The 17,834-nt window shown below is 61.2% G+C and overlaps 2 protein-coding genes across 2 annotated transcripts; one reads left to right on the forward strand and one right to left on the reverse strand.

Moving 5' to 3' along the window:
- Positions 1-2,404: 2,404 nt before the first annotated feature.
- On the forward strand, positions 2,405-11,450 carry LOC133209292 (kinesin-like protein KIF18B). The gene is given in 16 exon segments (XM_061347827.1): positions 2,405-2,768; positions 4,056-4,207; positions 4,666-4,770; positions 5,040-5,150; positions 6,510-6,707; positions 6,859-7,035; positions 7,437-7,511; positions 7,630-7,742; positions 8,063-8,135; positions 8,403-8,530; positions 9,250-9,464; positions 9,916-10,444; positions 10,552-10,629; positions 10,816-10,907; positions 11,249-11,311; positions 11,314-11,450. Coding segments are annotated over 16 exon segments (2,523 nt in total). The 5' UTR covers positions 2,405-2,491.
- A 4,359-nt stretch (positions 11,451-15,809) lies between these two features.
- Positions 15,810-17,493, reverse strand: LOC133209293 (acrosin-like). The gene is made up of 3 exons (XM_061347829.1): positions 17,244-17,493; positions 16,715-16,863; positions 15,810-16,169 (listed from the first exon to the last, which is right to left on the reverse strand). The coding sequence occupies exons 1-3, from the start codon at positions 17,491-17,493 to the stop codon at positions 15,810-15,812; spliced, it is 759 nt and encodes a 252-aa protein (XP_061203813.1).
- Positions 17,494-17,834: the final 341 nt, after the last annotated feature.

Genomic DNA, 17,834 nt, shown 5'->3' on the forward strand with positions numbered 1-17,834 from the left:
ACACAAATATCCCCCCAGGTTATCAGCAGGCTGAAGGGTTTCCTTAGGGCAGAGGCGTTCTGAGGCACAAGGAGCGTGCAGCAGCTGCAGAAGCAAGCGGCCCAGTGTTAGCACTGCAGGAGTTGGCTGGGCCATTCCCTGCAGGTAAAAGGCCCGGCAGGTTGGAAACACAGGAGCTGCACTGGCTCCTTCCTGTTCCAGCTCTGCCTCATCTCGCTTTGGTTTCTTCTTCTCCTGCCCCTCAATGCTGCTTGGCTGGTGGCTGATGGAGCTGATGGAGCTGATGGAGGTGATGGAGGTGATGGAGGTGATGGAGCCAATGGGGCTGATGGAGCTGATGGAGGTGATGGAGGTGATGGAGCCAATAAGGCTGATGGAGGTGATGGAGGTGATGGAGCCAATGGGGCTGACAGAGCTGACGGAGCTGACGGGGCTGATGGAGCTGAAGGAGGTGATGGAGGTGATGGAGCCAATAGGGCTGATGGAGGTGATGGAGGTGATGGAGCCAATGGGGCTGACAGAGCTGACGGAGCTGACGGGGCTGATGGAGCTGAAGGAGGTGATGGAGCTGATGGGGTGATGAAGGTGATGGAGCCAGTGGGGCTGATGGGGGGCCAGTGGGGCTGATGGGGCTGATGGCATCCCCTTGCTGTGGTCTGGCCCAACAGAATCCCCCCAACCCCATGGTAACCTCCACTGCCCCTCAGCATCCCCCTGCTGCTATCCAGCCACATGGTTTCTCCCCACTGCTCTCCACCCCTATTGCCTCTCCCTACTGATGACCAGCCCCACAGCTTCCCTCTGCCATGGTTCAGCCCCACAGCATCCCCCCCCCACAGTGGTCCAAGCCATCTGTGGTGCCCCAAAACCCCTCTTTCCCGTTAGCTGACCCCATGGCTGCTAATTCAGGGCTGGGGGGGGGAATAGGGGTTTGGGGGGCCAGCAAGAAGCTGGGGACCTCCCCACTGCACCCCCATTCCCTGGCCCCATGGCTCCCCACTGCCTCCCCACACGCGGGGCGCTGCCGGGGCCGGGGGGGTCCTGCTGTATGGATGTACAGGACATGGAGATGTCTATGAAGGTGCCCCCCTGTCCCCAGCCCTGTGCACTGGGGGGGCTGCACTGGGGCAGGGGGGGGGGGCTCCATGGTAAAGCCGAGCTGTGACCTCCCCCCGTCTGCTGTCTGTGTCCCCACGGGGGGCAGAGCCAAAGGCCCCCTTCCCTGTGCCCCCCCCAACCAACCCCGCTCGGGATGGGCTCCCTTGGTGTCCCCGGGGCCACCTCCATGGGGACACTGCGGGTGCCCCCCCTCCACGTCCCTGTCCCCACAGCCCCATGGTGGGGTCCCTCAGGGCCATGGCGGGGGGATGAGGTCAGGCCCCGCGGAGCCGTGGGGACCCTCGGGCTCACTCCCCTCGGCACGGGCAGGACCGGCCCCAATGAGCGCTGAGAGCGGGGGCCCGGGGGCAGCGGCCACCTCCTGGGCCGGGTTCGAGGACGGAGCCATTGGGGACGGGAGGGGGCCCTGGGATCCTCAGCACCAGGGAACCGGGAGGCTCCTTAGTGCCAGGGCTGTCAGCTGAGGAGGGCACCATTAAGGCCTGGGGTGGCTGCAGCCACTGCACCAGCTGGCACTGGGGGCAGAGCTCAGGCCCCTCAGCCCCCCGTGGGCCCTCCTCTGCTCCCCGTCCGCTGGCACCGCCGGCTCTGCCGCCTCAGGGCCCGCCCCGGCACGGAGCAAAGCGGGGCAAGATGGCGGCCGGCCAGGGCACGGCAGGACTGCAACTCCCATGGGGCACCTCACGGGGCGCGTCGCGCTCGGAGCCAATGGGGAGGGGAGCCGCTTCAAGGAGACCAATCAGAATTGAGGGCGGGTCTTGAGCTGCCGTTTGAGTACGGAGCGCGGCCGGTGTGGAGAGTGGAGGTGGGAGATGGGGGGGGCCTTGGAGGGAGCGCAAAGGGGCCTGAGGGGAGTGGGTGGGGCTCAGGGGGTGATGTGGGGCGTCTGTAGGGGTTGTGGGGGGATGTGGGTCTGGAGGGGCGGCGGTGTGAGGGGTCCGAGGCGGTAGGAAGGGCTGTGGGAAAGGGTCCTGGAGGGGCTGATTGGCTGTGGGGGCCCGGAGGGGCGGGGACGGTGCCGGGGTGGAGGGGATGTGGGGGCGTTGGGGAGGCAGCTGGGGGTTGTACCGGTGGCTCTGGGGTTGTACCGGTAACGCTGGGGTTGTACCGGTGGCTCTGGGGTTGTACCGGTGGCTCTGGGGTTGTACCGGTAACTCTGGGGTTGTACCGGTGGCTCTGGGGTTGTACCGGTGGCTCTGGGGTTAGGGCAGGGGTGGGTGCGCAAGGCCCTGCCCAGCTCCAGGACCCCCCCCTTCAGCTGCTTCCCCCGCTCTGAGCCGTTGCCCTCCCGCAGTGTGCGAGGTCCGGTGTGAGACGTTGGAGCTCCGAGCGGAGCTGTCCCAGCAGCCTGGTGCCTGTCCCTGCTGCCACCATGGGGCCGTGCCCCCCGGCCGAGGAGGGCCCCGTGGCTGTCGTGGTGCGTGTGCGGCCCCTGGCCCGCAGTGAGCGGGCGCTGCCCCCGGCCGTGCGCGTCGTTAACCAGCACGGCATCGTCCTCAGCCCCGCGGAGCCCGCGCGGGGGCCCAAGGGCAAGGACCTGGAGTTTGTCTTTGACCGGGTCTTTGGGGAAGAGGCCACGCAGGAGGAGGTGTTCCAGCACAGCGCCTCCGGGCTGCTGGACAGCGTCCTCGAGGGCTCCAACTGCTCTGGTAAGAGCCGGCCAATGGCTTGGGTCCTGTGGGAGCTCCTGCCCCGTCTGCCTGGGGGAGCTGGGGGTTGAGTTTGGAAGCCCCCAGGCAGTTGGGAGTGGGGAAGGGGGGGGGGCACAACAGCAGTGCAAAACCTGCAGCCTTCAACTTGTTGGTTGCATCCCTTAGTGGTGGCAAGTGTGCTCCGGATGTGATGTGGTTTGTGGGAGAGACCTGCCTGGGCTGGGAAAGTCCAACCAGAAGGCTGTGTGGTTTAACACAGATGTGATGGGATAACCCAGGAGCTGGGAGCAGGCTGGGATCTGGGTGACTGGGAGGGAGCTGTGGGTTCTGGTGGGCACTGACCTGAGCAGGAGTCAGCAGAGCTCTGTGGCAGAAGTGAAGGTAGGTTGGATGTGGGGCTGCACCCACAGGGGATGCTGAGGTTTGGGGAGGCATCTGGGGTGCAGCTGCCACATCTTGGGGTGCTTTGGGGGTTGCTGTCCCCCTCCTGAGCATCTCCCACGCTGGCAGCTCCATGAAGCTGGGCCTGAAAGCTCCTCTCGTGGTGCTGCAGCCCCTGTGCCGTTTGCAGGCTGTCAGCAGACGGTGCCTTAATGAGCCCGTCCCTTGTGCGAGGCAGGCAGCGAGCGGGAGACAGCGCGCTCCTGTCTCATCGTGTGCCGGGCCGGGCACTGGCGCTGCAGGATGCTATTCCTGGCTCCCCGTGTGCTCTGCGAGGCGCTGAAGGCTGCCTCTGTCACCGGGCCCACCTGGCAGGCACGGCTCGTGTCTCTGTCTGCATAAGAGAGCTCCAGGATCCTCACAGGAGAGAGTGGCGAGGCCCCGAGTGCTGCTAACAGGGAGAAGGGCTGAGGCTCTCTAGATCAGTGTGTCCTGGTCTGATGGGGATGTTTCAAAGAGGGTGTTGAAAGACTGGGGTGGAAAAATGAGATGAATTATGAGGGCTGGATGAAGAAACCCATTCTGGTGGAGATGGGGGAATGGGGCTGCTTGGTTTGTTAAAGGGAAGAGTTTGGAGGTGACTGGAGCATCCAAGCAGTGATGGTTTGGGGACTCATTCTGCTTCTGCTAGATTGGAGAGGCTGCAATGAGGAAACAGCCTGCACTGAAGGGTGCTGCAGGTAGTGCAGAGGGTAATGAGCTTTGCCTTGTCTCTGGGAGCCGGTGAGCGAGCCCTGCTGCAGGGGCTGCTGCGGGAAGGTCTCCACATCTCCTCTGCAGCAAGGAGCAGACGTTCTGCTGCTCCCATTCACTCTTTCACCCATTCACCTTTTCTCCTCTCAGTGTTTGCCTATGGTGCGACCGGAGCAGGGAAAACCCACACCATGCTGGGCTCGGAGCACAGCCCTGGCATCATGTACTTGACTATGGTGGAGCTGTACAAGAGGATGGAGGCCAGAAAGCAGAGCTGTGAGGTCCTAGTCTGCTACCAGGAGGTGCATTGTGGTTGCCGCAGCTGGGTCTCTATCACTAAGATTTGGGGTGGATGCAGACCCTGTAGGGCCACGTTCAGGGTGCTCAGGGTACCCAGTGTCCCCAGGGCAGCCCGGGAGCCCAGCTGGACGCAAGCTCACCCTGCCAGTTCAGTGAACTGGTGTTCCTGGTTTCTCCTGTCTGGAGTCGTGGCATTTTCTCTTCCTTGCCATGGTGCACGTAGCAATGAGGGGTTCCTGGCTGGAAAGGCTTTAGAGGAGCTGTGGCAAAGTGAGTTGCTTTGAAAGCCCTCCTGAGCTGTCCCCTAGAGCACCATCAGCTGCTCGGGGGGTAGTGATGTCCTGGAGGTGGTGCTGGGAGTGGGACACGAGGTCACGGGTGACCCTTCTGTCCAAAGCTCCTCTCCCTGCTCAGCACTGGGGAACCAAACCTCAGCCTTACATTGAGTTCCCTGCTTCAGGTGTACAACGAACAGATCTATGACCTGCTGGAGCCCAAGGGACCTCTAGCTATCCGGGAGGATCCTGAGCGAGGAGCTGTGGTTCAGGGCCTCTCCTTCCACCAGGTAGGTATTAAAATGGGCACAGCAGGTATAAGAATGGGCAGTGCTGCCCCTCCAGCAGTTCTGAAAGCAGATGTGTCCTGGAGACAGGGGGTGTCTGAAGATAGGGGGGTGCCGCCTGCACAGCTCCTGCCTGGCAGCAAACGTGAGCCTGAGCTGAAACGAGGCCCCCGGTGCTGCAGGATGCCAGAGCTGTGGCTGCTCTGTGTTGGGCTGTGTCTGTGCCTGCACATGGGGCACACTGGTATCATCCCTCTCCTGTTCTCTCCCAGCCGGCATCAGCAGAGCAGCTCCTGGAGATGCTGGCCAACGGCAACAGGAACCGGACGCAGCATCCCACTGATGCCAACGCTGTCTCCTCCCGCTCTCATGCCATCTTCCAGGTGAGGGCTGGTGGATGCAGTGTCACTGGGGGCTTGTGCTTAAAAAGAGAGGAGGAAGCAAGGCCATGCCAGGACTGGGGTTCCTGTCACTGCTCTTCATGTGCCACGGGGTAAAGCAAAGAGGTATGGGGCTGAAGAGAGCCCTGGCCCCGCTGCCGCAGGATGGGAGGTACTGGTCGTGCTGGTGGCCACCCCTCCCAGGCAGCTCCATGCTCTCAGCTTGGTGTTCTGTCTCTTGGGGCTGAAACTTCACTGTGTGCTTTTGACTCTTGTGGACTCAGCGTGTGGGAGCTGTCCCTAAAACCTGCCCCAGAGCAAAGGGGCTGGTTCGTGCTCGTGCCTTGAGCAGGGTCTGCCTTGGCACTGAGCTGGGAATTACACTCCCTCAGGGCTCTGCAAACAGGCTCCCCAGTTTGTTGGTGCTCTCCTGTGCAAACCTGCCAGTTGAGTTCAGTTGCAGCCAGGCCCTCTCCTGAACGAGCAGGGCGGTCACGGCTGCATGGGGAGATGGAGGGCTCTGACTGCAGCTTCAGTCTGAACCTGGTGTCGCACCCATGGCTGCTTGCAGGGGGACATCCCCGTGTCTGGATGCTTTTCCAGGTGGCATCCCAGCTGGGTTTGTTGCTGGGTGCTGGATTCCTGCCTGCTGGGAATCCTTTGGCTGTGCTGGAAATGTGCCCTTCCCGCTGCCAGCTTTGCCTCCTGGCAGGCACGGCCCAGTCTGGTGAGGATGCAGGAGCTGTTGTGGGCTCCAGCAGTTCCATGGCACCTCCAGTCCATGCAGGCTTTGTTCCCTGGGGGCTGAGTGTGTTTTAAGGCTGTGGGGAAAGCGTTTGCGTTCTGCAGGGAGACCTTTAGGGATGCAGAAGGGGAAGTTAGGGAGCGATGCTGCCCGATGAGTCCTTGGTGGCTGTGTCCTTCCCTGCCCACACCAGCTGGGATCTGGGCTCAGCACTGGAAGCCCTGGCTGATGCCTGCAAGGGGGCACAGAGAGCCACTGCCTTTTGGGTGCTTGTAGCCCCACACTGGTGTCTTGAGTTTGACAAAATGCACTGGGGCTGGGGCTCTGAGTGATGTTTTGCCCTCTGGGGACCCAACCGGCTCTGCCCTGCTCGTGCACCAAGCACAGGAGATGCTGATTATTTCCCATAGCCCTGTCACTTCCTGCAGGATCCCTTCCATGGTTTTGCTGCTCCTGTCATCACTGAGCGCCAGGCTCCTCTCTGCCTCCCAGCCCACACGATCCCCTTGGCCGTCCTGTTCCAAACATCACCCTCTTGCCCTGCTGTTGAGCCGCCTCCAAGCACCGCCCCCGTGTGCCTTGTTGAGCTGCAGCCTCACCCATCTCTGTCCTCCCAGATCCACGTGAAGCAGCAGGACTGCCCTGGCAGCCTCCGTCGGGGGCTGAAGGTGGCCAAGATGAGCCTGGTTGACCTGGCAGGCTCAGAGCGAGCGTCGGTCGCCAACACCAGGGGAGAGCGGCTGCGGGAGGGGGCCAACATCAACCGCTCGCTGCTGGCCCTCATCAACGTCATCAACGCCTTGGCTGATGCAAAGGTAACGCTGTTCCCCACGTGGCTCCCTGGGGGGGCTCAATGTGAGCGGTGTCCTCAAGGTTCAGTGCTGCTGGTGCTGTGGGGTGACTCCGGGGAAGGAGCTGAGAGCCCCAGGGCCAAGAGCTGAGCAGCTCCTGGCTCTCTTGCTCCAGGGCAAGAAAAGCCACATCCCATACCGGGACAGCAAGCTGACACGCCTGCTGAAGGACTGCCTGGGGGGCAACTGCCGCAGCGTCATGGTGGCAGCAGTGAGCCCCTCGGTGCTGGCCTATGAGGACACCTACAACACCCTCAAGTATGCCAGCAGGGCCAAGGAGATCAAGCTGTCGGTGAGGAGCTCATGTGGTGATGCTGATGTGTTGTGGGTTTGGGAGCTGCTGCTGGATGGGAGGGAGTCTGCTGCATGCTGGGGTAGATGAGTGGGAGCATCCCTTGTCCAGCGTGAGTTTTCCTGCCCTGGGGGTGCTGCTGTGGGCAGAAAGCAGCTGCTGGAGCTGCAGACAGTGTGTGCCCAGGCTTCTGCTAAAGCTCCCCAGCCCAGAGCCTACAAAGGCTTGTGCCTGTGGCAGTAGGTCCCTGAGTGCAGACTGTGTGTGCTGCAGCCTCACTGGGGCTCCATGGGGACCCTGCATCCTGGAGGAGGCTGAGGAGCTGCCCTGCTCTGCTCTCAGCAGAGGGTATGTGCTGCCCCAGGGCTTCTCTAACCTCTGTCTTATCCCCGTCTCTGCAGCTGAAGAGCAACACGCACAGCTCTGACTCCCATGTCTGTGAATATGTGGAGATGTGTGAGCGGCTGAGAGGGGAGGTGAGATGCTGGTGGGGAGGGCAGGGCTCTGTCTGTAGCTTTGGTCTCTTTGGGATGCAAACCTCTGAGCTCCAGGGCTCAGAAAACCATCTGAGCAACAGAAGATCCCTCCTTGCAGGTGGCAGAGCTGAGGGCAAAGCTTCGTGGCTATGAGGATGCTGCCCGTGAGGCGGAGAACCAGGCAGCAGGGCCACAGGCTCCGTCCAGCGAGAGCCCAGGGGAGCTGCCCAGGTGAGGATGAGGGGAAAGAAGCAAGAGAGCTTTTGTGAGTGACCTCCTGGTGTCCCCTGTGTCCAGGAGCCTGCAGGGTTTTAGTGCTGGTAAGAGCCTGGGGCCTGTCAGGAAGCAGAGGAGCTGCTGGTGTGCAGCATCATCTCGACTGTGCTTGGGTTCGGTTCTGAACCTGCTGGAGCAGAGCACACAAGCCCCGAGGGAAGCTGGGTTGTAAAGGCCTAGTGTTGTGCTTGATCCACCCCAAAACTTCTCTTGCAAAGTGGTGCTTCAGCAGAGGATCTTCTCTGGCTCAGTGCCTGCTTCTCTGGCTTCTGTAGGTTGGAGGATGGAGAGCAGCAGGAGCTGCAGGCTGGTTTGCCTGTTCAAACGCAGCTGGAATTGAAGGAGGAGGTGAGAGGAGGGATGGGCAGCACAGGAGGGCTTGGGGTGGTGAGCAGGGCCCAGAAGAAGCTGGGGCTCTCCCGGGTTGCACTGGGCCTGCTGGGAGATGGCAGGAGCTCGGCGGGTCCGTGTGTCCTGGCTCAGCACGTGCTGGGCTGTGGTTTGCTAGTGAAAGCCCTTAACTTCCCAGGGAACAAGCATTTGGGGACCAAACTCAGCTCAAACGTGGGCTAACCCTGGGCTGGATGGGTAAGGAATTTGGGGTGATTGCTCCAGGCTCCAGAGGAAATGCCTACCAGCAGCCCTAGAGCATCCCATCGGGCAGGTCTGCGGCTGGGACTGAAGCAGCCAAGGCTTGGAGGAAGCAGCGCTCTGCAGGGGCTGTCCGGCCGCCGCACAGAGAAGTGAGTGTCCTCCTGCCCTCCCTGTGTCCTCTTGGGTGCCTGTGGAAGGTGGGGTGCCCACCCTGCTGTTGCATGGAGCCATCCTGGGGGTGGTCTAGGTGAAGACGGGCCCACGTCTTTGCTTTCGGATGACTGCCTGCCCTGTACCACAAGGGCTTTGGCTCCTGGGATCTAATCCCATGGAACAATCTCTCCTGGAAATGCCAGCTCTGAAGGTTTCCAGGCACAGCAACTGTTGGAGCCTGAAGCGTGCGGTGTTAGTTCTGAAACTACCTCTCAAGCCTTTGCTCCTGCCTTGGCTCCCCCAGGTCCTGCCCTGGCAGGGCTCCCACAGCACCATCTGCTCATGGGTCTGCCCCGAGCATCTGGGCAGAATGAAGCTCTTTAGAAAGGGCTCCTGGGGGAAGCTGGCCTTGACGTGGGCCTGGATCTGGCTCTAGCCAAGCCAAGGAGTGTCTGAAGGCCAGCAAGAGGTCTGTAGGTGCTGGTTGGTCCCTTGTAAGCAGCAGGTGAACACACAGCTCGGTGTTCTCCAGCAAGAGATTCACATTTGGGCACCTCACAGCTTCCAGTTTGCTTCCCTTGCCCCAAACCTCTGCTGATGGGCTCTGCCCCAGCTGAGGTGGTGTCTCAGAGGTGATGCTGCTGGTGCTGAGCCTCTGTTCCTGGTGACACTGGCTCAAGCTCACCTGCTGACTGGTTCCTGTCTCTGTCCCCAGGCCTGTGGCCTCTGGCCTGAGCGGCATCTGGAAGATCTACTCTGTTCTGAAGGCTGCCAACCTGCTCACTCCTGCCTTGGAGTCTGTGCTGCAGGAACTGGCCCAGCTGGTCCCTCAGGACACTGGTGGGAGCCCTGAGCAAGCTGGGCCCCTGAGCAGGTCTGCAGAGCTCAGCGGGGCCACTGCAGCCAAGAGGATGAAGTGGAGCTGGGATGGTGAGGATTTGGATCGGGGACGGTTGGTGCTGGCCCCTCTCCTTTGTCTCCATGGTTGGTTTGCCCAAGTCCCCCTGGCTGTGTCCTCGGCCTACGTGTGACCAGGGCTGAGCTCTTCCTCCTCATCCTCATTGCTAACACATGAACCCCGTAGCCAAGCTGTGGGCTCCGCAGACCCCGTTTTCCTGGGAGAGCTCAGGCATTGCCCCAGGCAGTTGCTCTGGGAGCAGGCTGGTGCCTTGAGGCTGCCAGGGGCAGGATTCCTTGTGCTGGCTCTTTTCCTCTGGGTTTAATGTGGTTTGATGGAAACCCCCGCTGGGAAATGACTGCCGTGGGGCTCGTTGGGCAGATGTGCACTGAGCGGTGATGGGGGAGAGGGGGATGCCCTGAGGTCTGGGCATTCCTGGGAGCTGCAGGCAGAGAGGTGACTGCTTCTTTCCTGCTCCTTTAGATGAGGCATCTGTCCCCGTGTGCGGCGCCCCTGCCATGAGTTCCACCCCGCAGGGCTTGCGGGAGCCTGCTCCATTCTCCAGCCGTGTGCCCCTGGCTTCGAGCAAGACTGGGAGGAGGAAGTCTGGGCTGGGCAGTGCTTCCCGGTCGGGACCTCGCCGCTGCATCAAGGGGGAGATGCAAGGCCAGCAGGGATGTGGGAAGGCAGCGGAGATTCCCAGCCCACAGAGCCCAGGCACCCCCTGGCTGGAATCCGCAGCTCCAGCATCCCCTGGCTCCCCGGTGCCACTGGGTTACAGCCCCGAATCCTGCCCAGAACCCGTCCCCCAGAGCCGTGTGCCCCTGCCTGTGTCAGCTACCCCGAACCAGTGCTCCCCTCCTGCCCATGAGCTCAATGTGACCTTTGAGCTCTGCCCGCACAGCAGATCCCCCAGCGCCATCCTGCCCGTTCCCGTCCCCCTGTCGGAATGCTGGGACTGGGAGAAGAGGCAGTGCCAGCAACCGGAGCAGGAGAGCCCCTTCCTGCCTGAGTAAGTGCTGCCCTGGATGGGCTGAGTGTGTGTTTGGGGATCTCCCCTCTGGGGCCCTGCTCTCGGGGGGAATCCCCTGGCACTAACCCTCTTTTCCTGGGCTGCAGAGCCCCCATCCCAGCGCTGGCCATGAAGAGCTCCTCCATCCCCAAAGCCCCTGCGCTGAAGCGGAGCCGAGTGCAGAGGTGAGACAGGCACCAGCACCCTGTGCCCCTCAGTGCTCCGTGCAGCAGCTCCTGCCTCTGCTCCCCGCTGGGGCTCGAGCCCCCATCCTTGCCTGTGTCTGTGCCAGCTCCCCTGGGCCAGCTGGGGATGATGGGGGCCTCTGCCCTGAGCTCTGGCCTTTGAAATGGTCCCTTTCTCTTTGACAGCGTCGCCTTCCCCTGCCCGGGTGGGCTCCAGAGCTGCACTGCCCAACTGCAGCGCAGCAGCAAGAGCTGTGTGCAGCCCTCCCGCATCCCAGGTGAGTCCTGTGCTCCTGCGCACCCAGGCAGGCACCCAGGGAAGCCCTTTCCCTGCAGCGGGATGGGCTGTGGGAGTGCTCCCTGCCTCAGCAAGCTGCTGCAGTGCCAGCCCCGTTCTAGCCTGGGGGGGCAGACACCTGGCAATGGGATGTTTGGTGCTGCTGGAAGATGCCGCTTGGGGTTTGCTGTTCCTGGCTGCAGCCACAGCCTTGGGCAGGGCGCTGGGTCCTTGGAGAGGGGTGGGAAGGAGGAGGCTTGGATCCTCCTCAGGAGGGGCTCTGGGTTTGCTGCTGTTGCCCAGGAGCTGCCTCATCTCTTTCTCTGCTCTTGTCTTCCTCAGAGCCTCGTTGCAGGAGCAGCACCAGGAAGGGCAGGAAGAGGAGGCCCAAAGAACTCACCCCTGTGCCCCCTGCCCGCACCCCCAGCCAATGAGGCTCTTGCACTGGTGGCTCCTGGATCCCTCCCCATGGCCCTATCAAAGTTACTGGATTTATGTGTCCGTGTCCCCTTTGCCTGATTCCAGCCTGGAAGCTTCCAATTAAACCTTCCAGGCTGCTCCTGGTTCCTTTGCCTCATTCAGAGGGGGCTGTGGAGGAAGAGGAGGAGGAGGAGGAGGAGGAGGAGGGGGAGCCCAGCGCTGCCTCCCGCAGCCACCCCCAGGGACGGTTTTCCATGCTTGGATCCCTGGAGCCCCTGTGCTGTGTCCCCTGCCCCGTGCGGGCTCTGCACCGCAGGCACTGCTGCCAGTTGATAGGGACAGGGGCCTGCTGGCCCCATGGCTGCCCCACAGCGTGGGTCCACAGGGGGGTCACTGCTCCAGCAGGCTGGGGATGCCAAGCATCACCTATGGTGCAGGGAAGTGCCCCACTTGAGGTGGGTCTGGGGGTGAAACTGCTGCCTTTTGCTGGTGACACTGGCCCAGGACAGCTTGTGGGGACACAGGGCTGGATGGGGACAAGGAACTTCCTGGGTTAAATGGGGATGTGGCAGCCAGAGGCTGGCTCTCAGTGCTGCCCCAGTGCCACCACTGTGCCCCACTGTAACCAGTGGCTCTGGATGCCCAGAGGTTGCACCCATGACCGCTGCTACAACCGCCCCTCTCCTGATGCTGTCGGTGCCCCAGTGCTGGTGGCTGTGGTCCAGCAGGGCCTGGCTGCTGTCCCAGTGCTGCGGCCCCCAGGGAGCCTTTCCCAGCCATCAGATGCCACCTTGCTGCCAGCCTGTGCGACCTGTCCCCATCCTGTCCTCAGCATCCCTGCAGTGAGCCCCTGACCCCCAGCTTCATCCTGGCTGCCTCTTGTGGTAGCATCCATGCATGTGTCCCCCATGTCCCTTACAGCCCTGTGCCCCCAAACCCCACTTTATCCATGCTCGTGCTGGGGCTTGTCCGGGGGCTGTGACCCGGGGAGCGTGGCCATGGGTGCACCGGCCATGGGTGCCTGCGTGTGCAGAGCAGGGTGGCTGTGGCTGTGCCTGGGGCACACGTGCAAGGGTGGATGAGTGTGTGCAGCTTTAGGGGTGCACCCACGGTCAGGGACCGCAGCACGGGTGTGTATGTGCCCAGGGCACACACGGGCAGGGGTAGGCACATGTGTGCTGCACACGGGTGTGGAGGGATGGAAGTGCATGTGTGTGCTTCCCTGGGAGCATGGGCACACACGGATGTGCACGTGTGAGTGAAAATGCAGCTCCAGCTCCATTTTACAGTGCTCCCAGATCAATGTCTTGTGGCTGTAAACAGCTCCCGGTTGTTGTACCCCCAGCATCCCCCGTGTGCACAGGGTGCGAGGCTGCCATTGCTGGGGCTGCTGAGGGAATGGCAGCCCCCATGCAGCCGTCCCACAGCAGCCTGAAAGCACTCCTGGCTGTGGCACCCGGCAGGCACAGGGTGTCTTGTCCTGTCCATTGCCTGCAGATGCTCTCCTGTGGCTGGGCGGAAGCCACGGTAGGGGCAGTCCTGTTGTGAGGAAGAGGCAGAAGACAAGGCCGGAGGAGCCCATCCTGCAGGGACCCAGCCAGGTCCTTTACCTGTGGGAACACAAGCACAGCCTCGGCCCAGGTTATTGAAGGGAACGGGCCTTCCCATGCAGGAGGGGCAGGATTACGCACTTTAACAGGAGCTCTCCCCTGCTCAGAGCCTTAGAACCCGGCCCTGGCGCTCTACAGGAGCTCCATCCTCCATCCAGCCATTGAAACCAGCCCAAACACAACACACTTTCACTGGGCCTTCTCGGGGCTTAACCCTGACCTGCCCTGGGCTGCTCCGGGGATCTGCTGTCAACGCCTGCTTTAGAACACTGCCATCCCATTGGCATCTTCCTGCCTTTTGCCTTAGCGTTTCCTAGCAGCTGCTGCAGATGTGCACGCTCCAGCATCTCTTGTACAAGGGACAAATCCGTGCAATGCCAGGTGCAGTTTCTTACCAGCACCTGCCCAGTAAATACAGGTGCTTTACACACAGATCCCAGCCCCTGATCACAGCTGCGTTACAAGCACACACATTCAAGCTGTGACTGTTCAGCTGCCCCCAAGTGATGCTTTGCATCTGCCTCATTGTGCTCGGGGCATTCACGGGCAGCTCCTGCAGCTGAGGCATCCGGTTCCTGCACTCCCCTGCCCAGCCCATGGCAAGGCTTGACAAAGGCTGCAGGCAGCCGCCATGGACCTGCAGGCAGGAGGACACAAATATCCCCCCAGGTTATCAGCAGGCTGAAGGGTTTCCTTAGGGCAGAGGCGTTCTGAGGCACAAGGAGCGTGCAGCAGCTGCAGAAGCAAGCGGCCCAGTGTTAGCACTGCAGGAGTTGGCTGGGCCATTCCCTGCAGGTAAAGGGCCCGGCAGGTTGGAAACACAGGAGCTGATGGAGGTGATGGAGCCAGTGGGGCTGATGGAGCCAATGGAGCCCATGGAGCTGATGGAACTGATGGGGCTGATGGGGCTGATGGAGCTGAAGGAGCTGATGGGGCTGATGGGGCTGATGGAGCTGAAGGAGCTGATGGGGCTGATGGGGCTGACGGGGTGATGGAGCTGATGGGGCTGATGGAGGCAGGGCTGCGCTGCCCCTCTCGCTGTTCCAGCCAGCAGCTCTGGTGTCACCCGATCCATCCCACCCGTTCCTCCCAGCCCTGGATTCATGCCCAGGGCACTTTAAACACCCTGAGCAGGGCTCCTCCCGTGTGCCCTGTGTCTTGCAGGCACTCTTGAGGCTTTGTCTGTGGGGTCTCTACAGACGGCCCCAGTGCTCCCATAGATTGAAAGGGTTTGGGGGTTGTTCTCCTTCACTGCACGGCTCCAGTTTCCATCCGGCCGTGCCACCGGTGCAGCGCTGGGAGCCGGATCGGGGAGCGGCTTCTTTTGAACATGGGGATCAAACAACTGACCCCCCCATCATGGAGACCCCCCCATATCCCTGACCAGCCCCATCATGGAGACCCCCCCATATCCCTGATCACCCCCATCATGGAGAACCCCCAAATCCCTGACCCCCCCTAATCATGGAGACACCCCCATATCCCTGACCCACCCCATCATGGTTACACCCCCATATCCCTGACCCACCCCATCATGGAGACACCCCCATATCCCTGACCCACCCCATCATGGATACACCCCCATATCCCTGACCCACCCCATCATGGAGACACCCCCATATCCCTGACCACCCCCATCATGGAGACCCCCCCCTATACTGGGAACCCCCCCAACCCCTCTGTGCCCCCACCCAGCCCTCAGCCTTCCAGGAGCGCACAGTGGCCAAGGTGGACGATTTCCTGGAGAGTTACATGGGCATCCGGGTCAGCGAGCGAGCTGAGACCCCCCCCAGCACCCAATGGGGCTGGGACCTCCCCCCATGGGACCCTTCTATGGGACCCCGCCCCGTGGAACCCCTCCAATGGATACTGGGAACCCCCCCCCCCCGGGTTCTCCCATGAGACCCCAACCAATGGGTGCTGGGATCACACCATGGGAACCCCTCCATGGAACCCCCCGATGGGAGCTGCCAAACCCCCTGTAAGCCCCCCCCATAAGAGCTCCCATAATAGCTGCTGGGTCCTAAAGGTATATTAATGGATATAAATGGGGTCCTAATGGGATCCTCAAGGGATCTTAATGGGGTCTTAATGGATATGAATGAGGTCTTAATGGATTTTAATGGGGTCCTAATGGCCTCCTAATTGGCAATTAACGGGCTCCTAATGGGATATTAATGGGATCCTAAAAGGACACTGATGGGATATTAATTGGATATTAATGGGGTCTTAATGGGATCTTAATAGGGTGCTAAGGAGATCCTCTTGGGATATTAATGGCGTCCTAATGGAATCCTCTTGGGATATTAATGGGGCCCTAATGGGATCTTCATAGGATCTTAATGGGATGAGGGGTTAATGGGGACCCAGTGACATGGACAAGGGTAAGCCCTGACCCCAGTACCTGCTCCTGTCACTGAGGACCCCAGTGCTGGGATTCCGGAGAGGTCCAAAGGGTGCTGGGATGGGTGCTTAGTGCTGGGATGGATACAGCCTTGGGAGCTTATGAGGTCCTAAGTAAGGTCCCAAGACTGGAAGTGGGAAGTGAGGGTGCTGGGACCCTGGAATGGGTTGGATGGAGAAGGATGGATGGGGCTTGGAACAACCTGGTCTAATGGAAGCTCTCCCCCTCCCTCTTCATGCCATGTTTTAATGGTGGGACAATGATTGGACTTGATGCTCCTGAAGGTCTTTCCCAAGCTGGCTGATTCCCTGGTTCCCAGCCCCTGCTTCCCACTGATCCCTGCCCTCCAGCACTCATTCCCATCCCTCCCCATGGACCAGAAGAAGAGGTGGGCATGCGAAGCATCCTCTCTATGGGAAAAAAAGGCAACTTTACCGAAGCTTGAGGCAACTGCAGGCGATGCCGCTCCTCAAATCTTCTCCCCGCTTAGAGCCTGCAGCAGCTCCTTCACCCCAGTGATGAATTCCAGCAGCACCCGGACTGGGAGGCAGCAGAAGCCACTGATGCTCGAGCCCGTGGGCGCCGGCATCGTCTCCTGGACGGGGGTATGGGAGACGTGCTGGTGGCTCCACGTCGGGGGCGTCGTGGGTGCTCCCATGGAGCAGAACCTCCCCAGCTGGTGGAGGATCCACTCATGGAAGTGCTGCGTCGAGGTGTAGATCCCCGGTCTCTTGGCCCTGGCGCAGCCGCGGCCCCAGCTCGTCAGCCCCACAACCCAGTAGAAGTTGGCTCCCTTCTCCCGGCACATGAGGGGACCGCCGCTGTCACCCTATGGAGGAGAAGGAGCCAGGATGAGAATGGGGATGGGTCGCCACGGCAATGCCAGAGGGGACCACCACTGTCAGCCCATGGGGATGGAAGGGTTCTCCTTCATCAGTTGGGTGTGGAGGGGGACCTACAGCATGGATTGGAGCCATAGGACGAGGGGTGATGGCTTCCAAGTGGAACAGGGGAATTTGGGTTGGAGATAAGGAGAAATTGTTCCCTATGAGGGTGGTGAGACACTGGGACGGGTAGGATGGAGAAGGATGGATGGGGCTTGGAGCAAACTGCTCTCATGAAAGGCGTCCCTGCCCCTTGCTTAGAACTGGATGCTTTAAGCTCCTTCCCAACCTAAGCCATTCCGTGAATCCATGCTCCTGACATGCTTTAGTGGTGGAATCTCAATGCTCTTAGAGCTCCAACCTCTATGGTCCCTGCGCAGGGATGATGGCCCAGGAGCCGGATGCGCTTCCGAAGCTGGGATAAAGGAGGATGCAGAGCAAGGCCCTGCAGATGGGAGAGGAGAAGGCAGCCCCAATGGCACATCCCTACCTGGCAGGTGTCGATGCCACCCTGCGGGTACCCAGCGCAGAGGCTGTGTCTCTTGATGGCCGCGCGGTACCATTGGCTGCTGTTGCAGAGGTTGACATCGATGAGGCGGACCTTGGCCTCCTGCAGGGCTGATGGGGACGATGCCCCCGCTGTGGGGACACAAAAGGGGTCAGGATTAGGGGGACAAGGGATGGATTTGGGGGTATCGGGGTGAGAAGCTCCATGGGAGCCATCAACACCCCCTACGGCCTGGGCTGCATCCCCTTTGCTCTGCATCCTCAACATAAGGAGGACATGGAGGGACCTTCAGCGATGGGGCAAGGGGTGATGGGTTCCAACTGAACCAGGGATGCTCAGCTTGGGGAGAAGGAAGCGGTGGGACACTGGGATGGGTTGGATGGAGAAGGCTGGGATGCTGCATCCCCAGTCAGAGCAACCTCAATAGACCCGGATGAGCTTTACCCTCCCTTCCACCCCATTCCGTGAATCCATGACCCGGCATTCCAAGGCCAACGGGGCCGTCGGGCACTCACTTCTGGCCTCCCCCTCGCGCCCCATCCGCTGACGAAGCACTCGGACAGCTGGGATACCCTGAGCGTCGCATCGGGCAGGCAGGCGAGCTGCACGTGGTACCCGCACCGCACCGGCTGGTCCAGCTCCAGCAAGGCGATGTCGAAGCCGCTGGAGGCGCTGGTATAATATTCATGGACCACGACCTGCCGGATCCAGCGCTTCTGGGTCTCGGAATTGGCCTGAGCCAGGTCCGTGATTCCGACCATCACGAACCAGTCCGTGGTGAAGCTGGGAGGGAGTGGAAGAGCAGGGATTAGAGCTGCAGGACAAGGGGTGATGGGTTCCAACTGGAACAGGGAAGTTCAGGTTGGAGATGTAAGGAAGTGAGGGTGCTGGGACCCTGGAATGGGTTGGATGGAGAAGGATGGATGGGGCTTGGAGCAACCTGGTTTAATGGAAGCTGTCCCCCCTCCCCCTTCATGCCATGTTTTAATGGTGGGACAATGATTGGACTTGATGCTCCTGAAGGTCCTTCCGAACCTGGTTGATACCGTGATTCCCAGCCCCTGCTTCCCACTGTTCCCTGCCCACCATCCCTCATACCCAT

Source organism: Neopsephotus bourkii, unplaced genomic scaffold, assembly GCF_033783945.1.
Source record: "Neopsephotus bourkii isolate Nb327-2 ecotype Australia unplaced genomic scaffold, CSIRO-AGI_Nbou_v1 NB_329, whole genome shotgun sequence".
NCBI classification, from domain to species: domain Eukaryota; kingdom Metazoa; phylum Chordata; class Aves; order Psittaciformes; family Psittacidae; genus Neopsephotus; species Neopsephotus bourkii.